The sequence below is a fragment of the Pelodiscus sinensis genome, chromosome 2 (genome assembly GCF_052426305.1).
Source record: "Pelodiscus sinensis isolate ZL-2025 chromosome 2, ASM5242630v1, whole genome shotgun sequence".
NCBI classification, from domain to species: domain Eukaryota; kingdom Metazoa; phylum Chordata; order Testudines; family Trionychidae; genus Pelodiscus; species Pelodiscus sinensis.
This window is the reverse complement of record NC_143053.1, coordinates 79,583,830-79,603,569: the sequence shown is the minus strand read 5'-3', so window position 1 is coordinate 79,603,569 and position 19,740 is coordinate 79,583,830. Positions and strand designations below refer to the sequence as shown.

The window sequence follows — 19,740 nt, the reverse complement described above, 5'->3', positions numbered from 1 at the left end:
GTGGTGGATGAAGTGATTCATATATATCTGCCTGCATATTTCACAGAGACGTTCTGAAGCTAATATAGCCACTCCCCGATTTATGAACACACCAACTTATGACCATCCGCACTTACGACCAACTTCCCATTAACCCATTATAATATTTTCGAGTTGAGAACCATGTACATCAAGTTTTTCGAACAGCGTGGGCAGCGCGTTTAAGGGTATTTCCGACTTAAGACCAAATCGAGTTATGACTAGGTGTTTGGAACGTAACCCGTTTGTAAGTCGGGGTCTGCCTGTGATGTCAATAAAGTGTTTTAGGATCCTGGGGAAAATGCAAAGTAGCACAAAGTATTGTGATTAATATAAATGCTGACTCATTCCAATAACAAAGAGAAAAGAAAGCAGGTCTCTGCTTACGAATAATAAAAAAATTCCATTATTTAAAGTGTGTGCTGCACTGTGAAGAGGAAAGGCATGATCCCAGTGTACAGAACTATTATAACTCTGTGAGGAGGGATATTTCATTGCATGGGAAGATATGGTGCTGCAATTTCCAAGCACCATTTCCTATCTGCACTTAGGCTGTGGGTCTTTGATTGTTTTACTAATAGATAATTGAGATTGAAACAGCCTCCTTTAGAAGCATGGAGCTCAAATAAATACTCAGAATTTTTCCTGTTTTTCAACCCCAATCTGGCTGTAGGCACTTTCCCCCTGATTCTCTCTCTCTCCTTTTTTTTTTTTTTTTTTTTTTTTTAAACACAGCCCAATATGGCTCTATTTTAAAAGGGGAGAGGGATCAAGGAAACTAGTAGTGCTCTCTCCTCTCCAGGATAATGTGCACTCTTTGCTGTTGACATCTCTAAAAGAGGCCCATAGCAGCACGTATCCCAGACATTCTTCAACAGCTATTAGACAGCTGTGAAGGAAAGTGGGAATAGACTCAAGAATCAGAAAAGTCATGCAGTAATGCAGGGAGCAGACACACATGGAAAGGTCAGGAACCGACCCCTCCTGGATTTCTGCCCATCTTAGGCAGGATTTGGAGACAAGCACTCACTGAGAAAATGTGCCACCACCTCCCAGGACTGAGGAGCAACCGGCACAAATAGATCACCTGTACTTTTTGACGTTTCAGTTCCTTTATTCCAGCTGCAAGCAGGGCCGCTACTGGCTACTCTATCCTCTTTACTTCAATCTGACATCAGGAGAGGGTGAAAAAAAGGCCTGTCAGTGCCCAAATCCTTTCTCTTCTGGAGTCAGAGACACTAAATATTCCTCCCTTTGGATGTGTGGCTTGCCCAGTACTGTATGACTAATATGTTTGTCCTTGGCTCACCCACTGAAGCTGGCTGTTCAGAGTTTTACATGATTGTCTGCCTGTCTCACAATTAGCTTCTTTTTGTATGACTTTGGTTCACTCTAGTTGTTTCCATCCGCTGCTGCTCTGAAGAAACTCCAGGGAGATCCTTCCTTGTAGTGGTGGGAGGGGATTGGATTTACTCCTGAGGGGGCAGGACTGCCTTGAATCAATTAACTTCCTCCAAAACAACAAATGTAGAAAACAAGCCCACAGATCCACACTGGGCTATTAATGTACACAAGTCTCACTTTTGCATGTAACAAAGTTGAAGTCCAGTTCTGTGAAGTGCCACACCACTAGAGTCCCTATTAGAGTTGATGGGGTTTGAGGGTGCTTAATACTTCTCAGCTTCTTGCAGGAGCAGATGCTCAGTGTCATGGAGACAGCAATGCTTTAGGTATCTATGCATATAATTCTTTAATCCCATACTAGCTTGTCTACAAGATTCAGTTAGGCAGAAGTATTGCTTTAATTCAAGGAAAGCACAGTGTTAAATAACCAATCCAGCAGATTGTTCTGGTACCATCTCATACTCTTAACAGGAAAGCATTCAGCTTTCTCTTCTACTACCACCATATATAGCAACAGTAACTTGCAAGCAAAAGTACATTCATCACTTCTTCTATTAAGCAGGAGGACCTTGATTGTCCCCTACCGCTCTTGCCCCCAAGAAAAAGAATAATTTGCACTAAGTACCAGGTTCCTGGTTTTTGAATAATTATGGCTATGATCCATATGTTGAAGAAAACAGTTTGTACTAAAGTGAACTATACTCCCTCAAGCAATAGTAAAGTGACTCTTTTTTTATTAGCTAACAGAAGAATGCAGAGATTCAACTAAACGTCACACTTGCAGCCTTTTAACGGGGTAGAAGTTCATGTTTTCTTGGGAGCCAAAGTCCTGTCCACACTAACACTTTGAAGCAACTTGCCATGATCTGGAGGTGGGTCAAATGTATTTTGTTCATGGACTGACTTAGTATTGGTCTGAACTTCCTCAAGGAAAATCTGTAACATGGTTTTGATTAGCGTGACTTGGGGCATATGTATACTGACTGCAATAACTACCTTATAATGATGTAGCATGGTACAGGATCATGGTTAAAATATGTCATGGTCCTATCTACTTTACAGAACCCTTAACCTGATCATGATGTATCAGAGTCCTTGACACAATTACTAGCATCAGTCCCAGTTATACTAGAGGTCTGAATCATAGCAAGCTGAGCATTCTAGAACTGAATCATAGCATTTGAGTATTCTAGAACTATTAATTAAGGCAGCCATTTGTTATGGATACACTAGCAGGCCTATATTGTATAAACTGGTGTAATGTGCCCACATTACATTTGGCCTTCTGACATACCTGCTTATATGGCACTCTCCTATAATTTCAGGCACTGATCCCTGGAGCAGCTGCATTGCATAGTAGCTGGTGAACACTAAACAGTGTCATATACTGTGCACAGTATATACTGTACATTTATAACACTCATCCAGGCATGCTTCACAGCTAAATATATGTTAACAACATGCAACATTTGGTTTGCTCAGTGACAGTTCCCTATGGTTCTGCTCTATCCGTGGAGTTGAGCATGCGTGAGGAGGGAAAGGGCTTCTGCTCTCACAGAACTACACTGCAGAAGGCCACCGGCTGCCCCCATACTCACTGTTGGATGAACTGTGGTACTACATAGGTCAGAGTTTACTCTGAGAAGGAAATGAGTTTGCTCTCATTTGCTTGATAGCTTTTTGGGTGAGTTGTGAAGTTTTGGACCATTTTAAGGAGTTGTTGCTTAAATAACAGATTGTTTTACTATTGTGTCTCCCTCTACAATCCAAACAGAGCAGTCAAGGCCAGTGGCTAGAGAGAGGACTTCCCTCTGAGGTACGCACTGAAATAAAGCCAGTTTCTCCAGTCCTCCTTCCCCAGCTCAGGTAGTCGCCCCTCTAGCAGATGTTCTGATTTCAAGGATAGTGGGGAGAACCAGAAGTTACTTACATCCCCTTGCTCGTAATGAAGAGAACTAGGATTTACTTGAGAAGGGGGAGGGATAGCCTTGGATATGTTTTCATTTAAGTCTCCTTCTCAGGTCTTAAGCAAGTATGAGATACAGATGAAACAGTTACCTCAGCTCCATGCCAACTCCAGAGTAAGGTAGTCCAATACATATGTAACTGAAGATTCTAGTGTGGGATGCTGTGGGGTCTGCACTCACTAACTTTCCCATTGTATTGTGAATTGTTTTCCTACTGGTCAATTAAAATTTTCCTTGTTCTAAATAACATTTTTATTTCAATAGGTTATTTTGTATTCTACATTCCCGCCCGCAGGTGGCTGCGAACAGGGACGATGCTATGGAACACAACTGAGACCAGATGAGCACCCAATATTCCCTCTATTTTTTCCATCCCAGTGTGGAATAAATTTTATGTGCACTGAGACATGTGTGGATGTGCACCACCAACTCAAACACATGTTGCTGACTGTGGGCACTGTAATCAGCTGGGAGGCACCTGAATCTCTCCTGAGTAGCCACCCAAATGCGAGCACCCCAAAACTTTCTCTCAGGCCTGTTTGGAACAGGAAGGTGGACACTGCCAGGTCTCCAAACTGCCAATGCCATCACTGAAGGGTGGGTTGAAGCCTTGTGGGACTATGCTAGGGATATTAACTGACCAGCGCATCTGAGTTTCCCACCCACATCAGGACTGAATGGTTCACAGGTGCATAGAGGTATTAGGACTTGCTCTCAGCTGATGCAATCATAACAAGAGGCGGAATGCCTGTGCAATGGCTAGAGCACTTATTTGTGACTATAAGGTGTACTACAAACATTTTAGGAGCTCATACCAATGCTGGAAACAGTGATTTTCAAGTATGGACAGAACTGTGGTACAAACAAGCCTTTAGGGCCTTATCTTACTGAAGCCCATGGCAAAACTCCTACTGAGTTTAATGGTGCTCTAGTGCACCTCTGCCTTGTGCTGAAGGCTGGCCATGTTCACACAGTGGTATCTTGGACATGCTAAATCAATTCTGCAAATAGGTTCAATAAGCCATTTTCAAAACCAGATTTGCTTTAGTGCCAGTGTGGGAAGGGCTCCTCTTTGTCAAACTACATCCGACAGAACTGTGTTAGCTTTTCCTCTGCTTTTCTTTTGCTCGGAGGAGCCGGAGGATACGTTCATTTTGTGTTAGCTCTGCTGGCAGTTCATTTGCCTGAAACAAGAAACAGCATGGTTAGAAAATGCAGGGCAGAATTTCCAAAACAATGAAGTCCTAGAGGAAAGGTTCGGTGCACTAAAGAATCATTTATGTTTAAATGTAGGCTTCATTCTAGCTACAAAAGGTGAGGATGAACTTTTAGGCTAAGCCCTATGTAACGGTGACTATGACTCAGTCATAGTTCCTTCTCTGTGCTCTTTGAGGAGGGTTAAATTATTTCACCCCTTTTTTGGATACAGCTTATTTTCCTCCCAAAGGTCTGGACAGATGCATGGACATAGCATGCAGTAGAGCTGTGGTCCTACCCATTTTCTCATGGTGGTGGTATTGGCATGCAGCTCCTGTTTAAGCCCCACCTCTACATGCTGTGCTCTGGGTACCCCTAATGTGGCCACACTCACCTTCTTTGCCCTGCCCCACTTCTGCAGCTGCGTGATCTTATTAGGACCAATTCAAATCTACTCTTGAAAGAGTAATCACAATTTCTTTCTTCCTTGTGTTCATGTCCTGTAATCTTGATATATATATGTTTTGAGACCACTTCATCACAAGCTATTCAGGTTACCTATGCCGGGTCTACTCTAGGGCTCCTTTATCATTTAGTGGATCAGTTTTTAAAACTATTTCAAATTTAAAACAGTGCAGAGAGACCTTAAAAGTGAAATTTACTCCCATGCAAAGGGGTCATCAAAAGGCCTATATCATGTAACATGTCAGCTCCATTCAAGACTTCAAAAGGTTTACATGGAATGTGAACAGCTGACAGGCTCTGTGCAGGGTGGGATTTTGAGGTCCCTATGATGGTCCCATAGAAGCAAAGGAGAATGTTGCCATTGAATTCAATGGGAACAGGGTCAGATCGTTAGGACATCAGCCAAAGCCCACAGAAGTAAACAAACATCTAAACATTTATACTGTTTGTATGGGGGAAAACAACCATCCCCCAAATCAGCAGCAAATGGGCTTTGTATTAGGTTCTTAGTGACCAGAGTATCAAAGACTTTTATCTTAGTTTTTGTCCACTGAAAACAAAAATAACAGGACTAGAATTTAACTTTTAAATATAATAGAGATAGTTCTGCTGAATAATGTTCTTGGTTTGGAAATCCATCCAACTACACTAAATGGCACGTTGTTTTCCAAGTACTTCCTAAAGAGGGGGAGAGAAAAGAAATACAGACTCATTTCCTTAAGCTTTCTTCTGTCAGCCTCCAACCACTGCAAAAAACTGTTAGTAACTGCAAAATCTGTCACATCTGTTTGGATAATACTATCAAAATAAAGCACGAACTAGTAATAAAATATAAACTATTGTTTTAAAGAGATGGTCTCTGCTTCCATCTAGTGGAGTGATAGAAATGGTATATGTATTTTTTATATCCTTTATTCAAGATAATTATAATTCCTTTTAAAACGCTTGACAAAATCATGACATTTCCCAATATTAAACCTGCCTGACTATTGAAATATTGTATGCAACTATTCCCTTGATTTAAAATCAGTTTGTTCCACCTCCATTTGCATCCTTTGTCTTCTGTATTTCAGCAGATGAGTTTACTGGGAGGAATGTTCACAGAAATGGCACATTTTAAGGAACTATTAGAGAATACTATGAAAATAAATGATGAATTCATAAACATAAATATTTGTACCAGAAACCTGATTCTGAAACTTTCAGTCATTCAGTCAAAGATCAGCAAACAATACTATGTGACTTGTATCCAATCACAGCTAACCAACCCAACCTGATACAGGCTGCCCTCGTCAGGGCCGGCTCGAGCCATTCCTGCGCCCCAGGCAGAGGGCCTGTGACGCATGCGTGGCTCTGCCCTCAGGCCACAGCGCATGTGCAGCCCTACCCCCCAGCGCGCTGTGCACCTTACAGCTGCAATCAGGTGCACGGTGCCTAATTGCAGCTCTACGGGGTGCTGCACAGACCCCAGTCAGGGTGTGCGGCGCCGTATGGCAGCTCAAAGGGGCGCTGTGTGGCCCCCAACCTCAGGCACGCGGCTCCCTTACAGCTGCCATCAGGCGCCCCCATAGGCTGGTGCGCCGGGCAGCTGCCCGGCTAGCCCCCCCTTAATCCGGCCCTGGTCCTTGTTATAAGTCCAAGATACGTTCCAAAAAACTTGGACTTATAGCGAAACAACTTATAACTGGGAATTTTTTTTCCACACGGTTGACTTCCATTTGTGCAAATTGAGGGTTTTTTTGCGTGACATAAGAGCAAGCATCAGTTACTACAAATGTCAATGGCTTTAGTGTGGAACCGGATATATACCAGGGCGACTTATAGCGAGGATGCCTTGCAACAATTACTTGCAATAAACTTCAGAGGAAGAAATATTTGCACGAGTTATTCAATATATAATGTTAAATTCTTAATGGAATCAAGTAAAAGTTTGTTTGCAGGGAATCTGCAAACATGAAAAGTGCTGAATTCATGTAATAAAATTATGGGATCTGAATGACTTGTTCTCGCTCTCAAATATAATTAATAGAGGGAGATCCAGGAAATTAATTCTTCTCAAGGACCCTTTCCATATAAAGTTGAAAATAACAAGACATGATTTTAACTTGCTGTTTCTATTAGAGAGAAGCCTAATCCAAAATTTCAGCTCCATAGTTTGAATTCAGATCCAAACCCTGTGCCTCAGCCCAGCTTTTGTGCATAAATATCCATAATTTATGATTGTTCAGAATATTAACTGGTCATGGTTTCTCTCAAATATAGCTTCCATACTAATACAGAGTTTATGATTTAGTGAGATTGGATAGCTCAGGGGAGCAGTAATGATAACTGGAGCTTTTCACCTCTAGCTGACTTATGAGAGTTAGTATGACAGAATACTGTTACAATTTAATCTTTAGTTATCTTTAATCTACATATACTGAATAAGTGCACGGACTCCATCCAATTCTTCTTAGGTTCATGTTCACATTTCACATGCCACTTTGCTTAGTGGCACTAATTGGCATCCTTGTAATATGTGTTATGGAGAAACTAATGACTGAGTGGACATGGAGAATGATTTATTTGGATGAGGGTCCAGGATCATTGCAAAGGGGACCAGCAAAAGTGTAAACTACGGCTGTTCAAAATGAGTTTAGTAGTTACATGGAAGAAATAATGTATAATGTTTTCACTGGTTTGTTTTACAAGCTCTGGATAAAGCACCAAAATGTACCTTGTTCTTAAGAGAAGGATCTGCTCCTGCTTCCAAAAGTAGTGCTACTGCTTTAACATTGCCACCCAGCACTGCTGCATGGAGAGCAGAAGTCCCATTCTAGAAAATATAAACATACATCTAAACATTTGTGCTGTGTGCATAGAGGGAAACAACACAGACAAAAACAGCAGCAAAGACAGACCTGTAAATAAAGAAAAGAGAAACAACACTACAGAGATTAGACTATCAAAATGATCTGATCATGCTTAAAGTAAAGACATGGGGCCTTAAGATGAGTCTCCTTCCTGCCAGTGTAAAGGGGCTTTAAAGAGAGTATAAATGTAAATGAGAGTCAGGCTGATATTACTAATTATATTTTCAATAGACTAGAAGTATATTAAGTATGTTAAATAAACAACAAAAGGCTAATCTGGAACTCGGCCTTTAGGAAGAAAAATAAAATCATTAGTGATATATTTAATTTTCAGGCAAACCTGTTTTATTTCTCTCTTTCTTTCTAGATAAATGTAATTACTTTAAAAATATATGAATTGGAGAGTTGGGGATAGGTGACCTACTTCCTTTTTGTGGCCACAAAACTGAAAGAGCAGTAAGTAGGGTGCAATTTTGCACTTGTAGTAAGTGATAGAGTAATAGTTAACTTTATTATTAACTGACATTTATAGTTAATGTCACCTGAATGTCTGCGTACCTGGCTTTACTTGCAAATCTGGTTCTAACATCTCAAAGAGTTACACCCACCAACAGCAGCAAAACATGCCAGTTAATGTTTGAACCTGTAATCTATGAGCACATGAAAAGTGGCCACCTTTTAAAAATCTGCCCCCAAATATCCAATGTAATTTTCAAAGACTCTACATTCATTCAAAGAGAACCAAAATCAAATACAGAATTGCTTTGCCTGGAATAGTGCTCTTAGAATTCTAGTTTGCTGTGCCAAATTCTTCCCTCGGTAACATCAGTGCAATAAAGGGTAATATTTGGCACATCAATCCATTTTATTTCAGAAAAAAATAACAGCAAACAAAACTGAATTCTATTTACAGCACAGTATGCATCTTCCGCCCAAAGTATATGTAAGATTTTAAAAAACAATATTGAATTGAAAAGAATATAGATTTCATGTCTTTTTTGATTTCTCTGGGCCTGGATCTTTACTTCCTTCCCTTTGTATAGTCATAAATACCTATAAAATGGGTGTTAATCAGCACCTAATCAAGACACTCATTTTTTACAGGTGTCAATGACTACTCAAAGGCCTTTTGTTTCTCAAAGTTTATATGACAATATCAAACACATCATTACATACCTTCAACAGGCCAAGGGCGGGAGAGAATTTGAGCAATTCCTCTATAACATCATTGTACCCTTTGTTAGCAGCTTTAAGTAAAGCAGTGGTACCATCCTTTAGTGGAGAGAGAAAGAAAAAGGTTCAGTCATTATGACAGCTTTGCATGGTCTCTGACTGAATGGAAGAGTTATCCCCCCTCTGAATCCATATAGGGATAGTCCCCTCCATGCATGATCTTTGCATATCCATTTCCACAACATAATGCCATCTGTTGCTGGAAATCATGGTGGGTCATCTGTAGATCTAGGGATCTTTGAATGGGAAGCATGGATGGAGAATGGAGGAGAGGGAAAGCTGGGGACAATGTGCATCATCTTCACTTTCATTTCAATCACCACAGAGAATAGATATGAACTCATTGTTCCCCTACTCCAGGGATGGGGAACCTTTTTTGGGCCAGAGGCCCCACAGAAAAATCACACAAGTGAGAAGAAAAAAAACCCACCAAACCCCTCACACTTCCCACATTCTCCTCACTAGAGATGTTAAGGACTAGTCAATCCCCCCCCCCCCCCTCCTTGCTGCCTCTATCAGATAGAGGCAGCAAAGGAGGGAAAGAGGGGGCACTTCAAAGCAGCAGCGCCGCAAAGCTAAGCCCAGGATCAGCTGTGTGGTGCTGCTGAACATGGAGCTCGGGGTAAGCTGGGGACTCCCCAGCAGAATCTGCGGTCAGCTGTGGAGTCCCCAGCTGATCCTGGGTTCCGTGGAAATACCACACTGCAGCCCGGGTTCAGCTGGGGAGTCCCCAGCTGACCTCGGGCTCCATGCACAGCTGAGCTTGGAATCAGCTGTGCGGCGCTGCCCCTTTGAACCGCAGCCTTGGCGTTTGAAAGAGACAGTGCCGCACAGCTGAGACAAGAATCAGCTGTGCAGAGTCTGGGGTCAGCTGGGGACTCCTCAACTGATCCTAGGCTCCAGCGCAGCATTTCCGTGGAAAGTGGGATCAGCTAAGGAGTCCCCAGATGACTCCAAGTTCTGGGGAAATGGCATGCGGAACCCGTGGTAAGCTGGGGAGTCTCCAGCTGATCCTGGGTTTTGCTGAAATGCCACGCAGAGCCCAAGATCAGCTGGGGAGTCCCCAGCTGACCCCAGTTCCATGTGGCATCTCAAATTGGCAGTGCAGCATGAATCCCCTGCTGACCCTGAGTCCCCCGCTAACCCCAGTCTCCATGACGCACTGCCACTTTGAAATGTACAAGATCCCCTGTTGGGGACTCTTGTCCATTTCAAAGCCGGCATGCTATCGTGCAGCCCAGAGTAAGTTGGACTTCCTGCTTGCTCCGAGCTGCACGCAGAGTTATGCATTCCGCCTTTGAAATGTACAAGATGCCCCAGCGGGGGCTCTTGTACATTTCAAAGGAGGATTGCAGACATGCCTATCGACTAGTTGAGTAGTCAATGGAAATGGAAATTCCATTGACTACTCGACTAGTCAATTAACCGTTACTTAACATCCTTACTCCTCACACACCAGAGCCTAACAGGGCCCACACGAATATATTTTGTGTGGTCCAGCCCTACACAGGTTGGGGGGGAGCCTTGAGCCTTGGCGGGGGGAGGGGGGCAGACCCAGGCAAGCCAGGGGCTGCATCCAGCCCCCAGGCCTTAGGTTCCCCACTCCTGCCCTATTCCCACACTAGAGAACCCTTCCAAAAGGATGCATTCAGGGACCAAGAGACAGGGCAGTTCATGCATTCTGGCTCCACTGGAGCTGCACTGCCTGACAAATAGAGGGGATGCAGGGATCCCAAAACTTGCACAGAGGTGTAATGCCTCTTGCAGGTGGCCCTAGAAGATGCCAGAGGATGTAAGTCCTATTTCCATGTCCAGCATAAAATTTGCATATGTGATCTTGAGTAAGCGGCAATGTCTCTGCTTCAGTTTCCCCAAAAGTATATTGGGGGTAATGATTTTTTGCTTACCTTACTAGGGTGTTTCAAGACTACATTAACTGATGTCCAATGTGCTGAGATCCTCTGATGAAAGTTGTTGCGAAAAGGCAGAATGTAACATGGAGATAATCTCCCTTTAAGAGTCACTGCAAAAGTGAAAATTACTCACGTTCCGTGTAGCATCTCGATCGGCTCCCCGGAGCAGCATTACCCTCACTACCTCGCTGTGACCCATCTGAGATGCAATCCACAACGGAGCTGTTCCATCCTTCAAGTAAAACAAGACTGATATAGGCTTTCCTTGGTGACAGTGCACACTCTGGCAGCTCACGACTAGACTCTGGCTACTGGAAGGAGTGAACGTGGGTCCCTTAATAAAATCTTATTGCCATTAAAAGAGTAGCCCCCAAACCATGGGGAGTGCCTTTCTAAAGGAGTAAGGAACATTGTTTGGGGGATGTGGTGGGGCCTCAGCCTGCCTACACTGGGGGTGGGGAGAAAGTGCCACCTAACCCCTTCCCACCCCCAGCTCTGCTGTGGCTTCTGACTACAGCTTGCTCCTGACTCTAGTCTAGGTCCCTGACCATAGCCCACTCGGCATCTGCTCCTGGCCCAGGCTTCAGTCCTCCCCGCAACCTCAGCTCCTGGCCACAGATCTGTTCCCAGCTGCAGCTCTGCTCCCAGCCCCAGATCCACCCCCAGCCTCAGCCTCGTTGCTAGGGTGACCATATTTCCCAAAGAGAAAATGGGATACTATGTGGGGCTAGCCTATGCTGGGGCTGACCCAACCTGCTTGCCCAACCCTGCCCTCCCCACCATGGGAAGGCTGGGGCTGGCATCATTCCTTGCTGGAGCCCTGCCTGCCCCCTCCACGAGCCTCACCTCTCCCAATGCATGGGGCTGGCATTGCTGCTTGCTCCCCCGCATGTTCTTCCACACCCTACTTTTTGACTAAAGTGGGTATTTGTCCCATTTGCTCTTGTTAACCGATCAAGTTGGCAAGAGCAAATGGGACAAATCGCGGCTTCATTTCCCTCTGCAGATCAGCCTAATCTACATGGCTCCACTGACGGAGCCATGTAGTTTAGACACACCCTTGGTAGAATGGGCGGAGCATTCCTTCCACTGACACAAGCCTAGACTTTACATTCCTGACTTTTCTGACGCACAGACAGAACAAAGATACATCCTGAAATCATGGTTTCAAGGCCCAATACACAGTAATAATAAAGAAAAGGAGCTTTTCCCTTTCTTGCATAATTTCTGAATAAGTGTTCTCATTTATATTACACTAGCTGCCCACACCCTAGTATTCATCCTGTTTACACGGTAAATTTTCTTTGTGGTCCAAAAATAAAATTCAAAGACTCTCTTGTATGCAGAGTATATAACTCAAGCTAACAATTGTGATGGCAAAAACTGTCCATCTCCAGTGTACATTTCTCCCTCCCTGCTCAGTGACTCAAGTGATTCATGGTCATTTTTAAACTTTCTCCAGCAGAGAATGTTAAGCTTAAGTACCAGAGCCATGAACTGTAAAAGTTTGGAAAAGATCCAAGTACCGTCAAAACAGGGAAATCTGCACATAGAACATGTATTGTGCAATTTGTGGTTTTACTTACATAAGTAGTTGCAAAATGTGACTTCCAGCTGAGACACGTTAAGCACAGGGGGACATGCTAGCTTTGTTTTAGTTAAGGCTAAGTTAAGGTTTTAGAAGCAGCAGGAAATGATAACATTTTTTTGTATATTACAGTAGTGCCAAAGGATCAGGGCACTGCCAAAGGTAGGTGCTGTTAGAACATATAATAGGAGACGGTGCATGCTCTGAAGAGCTTACAAGCTAAGCTGACAAAAACAAATGAAGTTGGAGGCAGGGGTTTGCAGACTGCAGAGGGTTTGGGTGGTGACCTGGGACAGAGGAATGGGTTGCAGATTCTGGGAGGGTACTTGGGTGCAGGAGAGAATTCTGGTCTGGGGGAGGGTGTAGGAGGGGTTACAGGGTCTGGGAGGGAGTTGTGACCTGGGGCAGGGAGTGCAGAAGATTTGGATGGTGACTTGGGGAAGGGAGTTGGGTGCAGGAGGGGTGGGGGTGCCAGAGGCAGGTTCTGGTTGGGAAGCGCTTCCCTAAGTGTCTCCTGGCCAGCAGCCCTACAGGCTAGGCTCTCTTCCTGCTGCAGCCCCAGATCACTTTAAACTGCAGGCTGTTCCCTCCATGTGGCTCTCGGGTCCAGGAGGGGGAACAGGCTTTCACTGGCCTCATCCCCCAGGCCAATCTCTCAGGAGCTGAGAGACTGGCTGGAGTCAGTTCCTATTGGCTGGTTGTTTCCAACCAATAGGAGCTGGGGATTGAGCTGGGGATGTGGAGATCACACGAAGCCTCTCCCTCCCTGCAGAGTAGAGAGCCCACGGACTGCGCTTTAAACCAAGGCAGCTGTGTTTCTGAGGGTCCTGGCAGAGTGGTCCGCGGGCTGGATCTAGTGACTTGGTGGGTCAGATCCATCCCTGGGATGTATTTTGCCAATCTCTGCTCTAGACCAAATGATGACAAAAGAATGTCAGTGTCACAGTGACAGAGAGACCCTGTCACAATAGCACAAAAAAGGAAATGATGTCTGCGCAGGCGGAAATGATACTGTGAAAGAAGAAACAAATGAATTGGGTCACAAAGCTACATTATTAAGTAATATAAATGCTGAGATGTACATTCACAAGAGCAAGGCAGAAAGAGGGCCAGGTCATAAAAGGAGAAAGAGAAGGATGGAGCCCAATCAGTTTGACTTCACATAAGGTCCTACAAAGCCTAGGGCCAAACTTGTATCTAGTACAACACAGCACCAGGAAATACTCCCTCAGTTATATATATATCTATCCCTCAGTTATGTTAGTAGAGCAATGTTGCTGTTGTTGGGAGGAGGCACAGTTATGAAAATCACTCTTGGATGGATACTTGAACCAAGGCTCATTTTTTGTGGAGGGAGAAATGATGAAAGCCATTAAGCCATTTCTTGAATTATCAGAGTGATAAGAGCAGGCTTTTCATTTGCTAAGAAAACATTTCAGATTAAAGATGGGACCCAAACGAAGACTCCAGGGCTGAGTCTACACTGGGCCACTTATTCCGGAAAATCAGCCGCTTTTCCGGAATAAGCTGCGAGCTGTCTACACTGGCCCTTGAATTTCCGGAAAAGCAACGACGCTCTACTGTACAAAATCAGCCGCTATTCCGGAAAAACTATTCTGCTCCCGCTCAGGCATAAGTCCTTATTCCGGAACGCTGTTCCGGAAAAGGGCCAGTGTAGACAGCCCAGTAGTCTTTTCCGGAAAAGCGTGTCTACATAGGTCACAGACGCTTTTCCGGAAAAAGGGCTTTTCCAGAAAAGCAGCCTGCCAATGTAGACGCTCCTTTTCCGGAAAAACTGAAAACAGAATAGTATTCCGTTTTAAGCAGTTCCGGAAATTCATGCCAGTGTAGACACAGCCCAGGCGTAAACACCACTGAATTTATCCAGAACTAAACTCAGCACCTGTCTGCTATGTACCAAAAGTAGCAAAGGCCAAAAGGTATCTTGAACAAATCTTGGTCTAGACCAGGGGTCTCCAAACTACGGCCCGTGGGCCGGATGCGGCCCGCGAGGCCCTCTCATCCGGCCCGTGGAGACCTTTTTGTCTACGGAAAAAAAATTACGGAAATTTACGTGTATCCTGCCAAGATCAGCCGCCGCTTATGTGGACGTTATGTTTTTACCGAATTAAAATAGAGGCACGCAGTAGTGCGTTATGTTTTCCAACCGATCATTACATTGCATGTTTTGATTGTTTTTTATTTGGACCTCAAGTGTGTAGTCGGCCCCCGAACTGCTGTTTGATAGTTAATGCGGCCCTCGGGCTGAAAAGTTTGGAGACCCCTGGTCTAGACCAATGTTTCTCAACCTTTTTTATAAAGTACCCCCTTTTCAAAAAAATAAATACAGGCAGTCCCCGACTTACGCGGATCCGACTTATGTCGGATCCGCACTTACGAACGGGGCTTTTCTCGCCCCGGAGCTCACGGGCGGCGGGACCGCCCAGAGCGCAGCGGTCCCACCACTGCGTCCTCCGGAGCGAGAAAAGCTGCTCCGGGTCTCCCTGGTGTGCTGGGGGGGACTCCTCCCCAGCACAGCAGGGAGACAGGAGCAAAGCCACAGAGGTGGGGGACCCCGCCGCCTGTGCGGCTTTGCTCCGGGGCAAAGGAGCAAAGCCTCACGGGCAGCGGGGTCCCGCTGCCTGTGCGGCTTTGCTCGGGTCTCCCTGGTCTGCTGGGGGGGAGGGGGCGCAGCTAGTGCGCCCCCCCCCCCCCAGCAGACCAGGCTTTTATTGCGGGATGCCTGGGGTAGAGCAGCTGGGGTGCTGCCGGGTTGGTCCTGCGGGGACCTACCCGGCAGTGCCCCAGCAGTTCTGTCCCAGGAGTCCAGATTCAGCCGCTGTTGAAACTGATCAGCAGCTGATTCCAGGAAGCCGGGGGCAGAGCAACTCTGCTTCGGGCTTCCTGTATTCAGCCGCTGATCAGTTTCAGCAGCGGCTGAATCTGGAGCCAGTTCCGACTTACATACAGATTCAACTTAAGAACAAACCTATAGTCCCTATCTTGTTCGTAACCCGGGGACTGCCTGTAAATAAATAATAAATACTTCCAGTACCTACAATTTTCAGACACACACTTTTTTTTTCTACCATTGCAACACGTTTATTTAAACAACTTAATCATAACCAGGTGGGTGATGAAATTTTTGGGTGTGAAAAGTACAAAAATAATAAAGTGCTGTAAAACTTAAAACAAAAATTCGGTTTTCTCCAAATTTCAGTTGTGTTAATGTACCCCCCAGACTCCTCTCGAGTTCCCCTAAGGGTACTCGTACCACTGGTTGAGAAACACTGGTCTAGACTGCTAAGGGACTTTTACATTGGAATAAAAGATGCACAACTGAACAGAGGTGGGTCCAGGTCACCTGACTCATGGAGCTCAGGCTGTGGGGCTGTAAAACTGCTGTCCAGAGTTCAGACTCCAGCCACAGGCTGAATGTCTACACCATAATTTTACAGCCCCACAGCCCAAGCCAAGTAATCCTGAGCCAGCTGACCCAGACCAGCTGCAGGAGTTTAATTATAATGTAAAATTAATGCTGTCAGAGGATGACATGAGCCACATGGATCTTAACCAAGTCTGTAACAGACTCATCTATTTCTAGGTTGTCTAGGTGTCACTAGATGTACACAAAGTGCCACACCCAGCAGGTGTTTTGTGCCTACCCTTAGAGACAAGACAGAGAAGCTTGGCCTGCACTAGGGTTTAAGAGTGGTGTTAGCTAACATGTGACCTAAGTACAATGTTCTAAGAGACTAGTGTAGACAAGGCAGTGTACTCTTTAACATGGGCTAACATGGTCAGGCCAAAGCTCCCCCCATGGCTTTAACTTGACCAGTTGAGCTCATATTGAAGTATACACTGCCCTAGATATATAGAATGTATTACTTGTTTATCACCTTTTAACAAATCACAGTCTAGACAAATCTAGATAGACAGTACAGTCTCAGGTAGTCAAGGAGTAATTTAAGCAACAGCCCAGGGGATACCTGCCAAACTTCCTACCTATAAAGAGAAATCTTGTGGTTGAGGGAGGGAACAGACAGAGGTGTAGGAGGGTCTTCATGTGGGTATATGAATGGATGGTTCTATTTCTTGTGCTAAGTAACAGCAGAGATTTTTCCAGGGACAAGACACCCCGTGGCCATCAAAGAAGTTGCTGAAGTAGTTCTCTGCTGCCTGACTATGAATTGCTGGGCTCTTCTGGGTATAAAATTTTGACAGGAAATAGAGGAAAAGCTGGACAGCCTATTCACGTGTTACATTCTAGTGTGAATTGGGGCTTTTCCCATCCTCTTTGCTCCTACTTCCTGATTTCTTACCCAGCTGAAACCAGCTGGACATACAGGCTGCGTCTAGATTGGCATGATTTTCCAGAAATGCTTCTAACGGAAAAGTTTTCCGTTAAAAGCATTTTCGGAACACAGCGTCTAGATTGGCACGGACGCTTTTCCGCAAAAGCACTTTTCCGCAAAAAAGCCCTGATCGCCATTTTCACGATCAGGGCTTTTTTGCAGAAAACAAATCTGAGCTGTCTACACTGGCCCTTTTGCGCAAAAGCTTTGCGCAAAAGGGACTTTTGCCTGAACTGGAGCAGAATAGTATTTCCGCAAGAAGCACTGATTTCTTACAGTAGGAAGTCAGTGCTTTTGCGGAAATTCAAGCGGCCAGTGTAAACAGCTGGCAAGTTTTTCCGGAAAAGCGGCTGATTTTCCGGAAAAACTGGCAAGTCTAGACACAGCCACATTGACAATGCGAGAAGAGAACACTATCCAGAGATTTTTAAATGTACAGATTAAGAGTGGTGAAGATTCCGGCTAGTTAGCTTATTTGAACTAGTTCAGCAATCCTTAGATGAGATTCTCGGATGTAGAATCATGCACTCTGGGAAGCCCCATTTTCAAATATGAGTATCTAAGTGCTCAATTTATATTTAAGAGCTGATTTCAGCATCCAAGTGCAAGAAGGTAGCTGACCAATTAAGATTCCCTGTTTGAAAACTGGGCCCACTGTATACAGATATAAGAAGGGAAAATTATGGATATGTTAGGAACCTTACATCTGTCTTTACTTTCTGATGTAGTTTAAAATGTTTGCATTCTCTTGAGTCCACTTGACTTTAATGAGAATTGAATCAGACAATCAGAACAGCAAATCGCTAAGCACATGGTGTAACAAAGCACGAGAATAGCTCCATTGTCTTCAATGGAACTCCTCTCATGCTTAAAGTTATGCCCAGGGTTAAGTGCTTTCTGGCATCAGAACGTAAGTGGAAACAGGGATGGCAGAGTATTATAGAAGTACCAAATGTTTAATGGCTAAACTACAATTTACTCTGATTGTTACAGTATACATAGACAACATGAAGGAAACTCAAAATTAAAAGAGTTTTTTTTAATCAAAGATTAAGATTGATACTAAAGTCATAGCTGTGATAGGGTTTTAATAAGTGCATATGTCTGACTGATTGACCTCAGCAGGGGATATATGGAGTGCTATCTCATGCAAGTGTTTTAAGACGAAATTTCAAAGCGGCCTGAGGACATTAGGGGCATGTCTACAGAGCAGGGCTAAACTCGAAATAAGCTACGCAACTTGAGCTATGCTCCAGTTTGAAGACTCCCTTAGGGCCTTTGAAAATTCCATCAGTAATGTTAATTAAATGCCATGTCTGGTTTGGTAATGCAGAGCCGAACATTACCTGCCTTGGCTGGTTGACCTTTGCTCCTGAAGATAATAATAATCGGATGACATCCAGATAACCTCCCTGGGCAGCCAGAAAAAGTGCAGAAGCTCCATCCTGAGTAAAAATAAATAAAGTTTCTTACTTGGCAAAACTACACTAGATATATCAAAACATATTTCCCTTCCTGTGCCTTTATGCAACTTAATAACATATAAATAGGTACACACAAGCAACTCCTCCCCATCAAAATCTTGACTTAGTCCACAACAAACTAGATATAAGGTATAGGATTCCTCTAAAGTATAAAAATGTAATTTAGGCGATCATAGGTCAAAACTGACACTGAACACAAGGCTCTTAAATCACCAAAACACTTAAAAATTCATACTTCATCCCTATTGCAGCAAAATTCCTAAGTGCTTTGCTAAAGAAAAACACACTTTAGCATGTATTTAAGTTAAAGAATCTACATGAGTGCTTTGCTGAACTAGGGCCTAAAAGTATTCACTTCTACCACTTGAGCTGAACGAGTAACTCCTTTGGGTGACAGCTGCAGTAAACTCATCTCTGTTGATCAGCCATGAAAGGCGGACTTGCAATATAAACAAAAATTACGAGGGGCTTATACACAGGAAGATAGTGTGTGGACTTTGAAAACTATTTCACTGAAAGTTTTTGGGTTTTCAACAAAACCATTTTTTAAATTTTAGATGTTTTTCAGCTTTTGATAACCAAAGCATTTTCTGTGTTAGGTTTTCAACAGTCAAACTGATTTTTGGTTTTTGTTGTTGTTGGGTTTTTTTGTTGTTTTTTTCTTTTTTGGGGGGAGGGGGGGAGGTTGTTTCTTCCAGGAAGCTTTGAAAAAAGGCCATTTTCGATTGAAAAAATGTTTCAAAATGTCAACTGGCTGTCTTTTTATCTGACTAGATAAGAGTGAAAACTTGCAGTGGTATTGGGACAGGCATTCAGACATGGTGCCATCTCTCATGGGCAGTCGGTGAAGGCAGAGCTGGGGGAGGTAAAGCCCCCAGCCCCACCCCTTCTGCGAGGCCCTGCCCCTTCCTTGCCCCCAGGAGCCACACCTGTGCTCCCCCTTCCTACTACGGGGAGGGGAGAGAGTGGGTTTGTGCTCGCCGCAGCCTACCCAGCCCCCATGAAAGGCGCACCACACGGCCCAGAGAATCCCAGCCCACCCTCTCGAGCATTAGGGGAGGGAGGAGGTTGGGCCAGGTGCAGCAAGCCCTGCTCCCTCCCCCGTTGCTCCAGGGCTGGAGAGGAACCGGGGAGGAAGAAAGCAGGGCATGCTGCACCGCCCAGCCTGGCCTGTCCAGCCCTGGAGCACTGGGGGAGAGAGGAGGGCACACCACGTGGCCAGGCCTGGCCTCCCCAGTCCTGGAGCAACAGGAGGGTGGGTGCT

At 44.5% G+C, this 19,740-nt stretch overlaps 1 protein-coding gene across 3 annotated transcripts in view; it reads right to left on the bottom strand.

The window, feature by feature from the left end:
* Nucleotides 1–1,749: 1,749 nt before the first annotated feature.
* Nucleotides 1,750–19,740, bottom strand: part of ANKRD29 (ankyrin repeat domain 29) — a 39,977-nt gene continuing 21,986 nt past the window's right edge. For all 3 annotated transcript variants that reach the window (XM_075920861.2, XM_006117207.5, XM_006117206.5), the window contains 5 exons: nucleotides 18,339–18,437; nucleotides 11,183–11,281; nucleotides 9,080–9,175; nucleotides 7,768–7,866; nucleotides 1,750–4,573 (listed from right to left, as the gene is read on the bottom strand). In XM_075920861.2, the coding sequence (XP_075776976.1) occupies nucleotides 4,490–4,573; nucleotides 7,768–7,866; nucleotides 9,080–9,175; nucleotides 11,183–11,281; nucleotides 18,339–18,437 (477 nt within the window). In that variant the 3' untranslated portion in view covers nucleotides 1,750–4,489. The remainder of the gene's footprint in view (nucleotides 4,574–7,767; nucleotides 7,867–9,079; nucleotides 9,176–11,182; nucleotides 11,282–18,338; nucleotides 18,438–19,740) is intronic.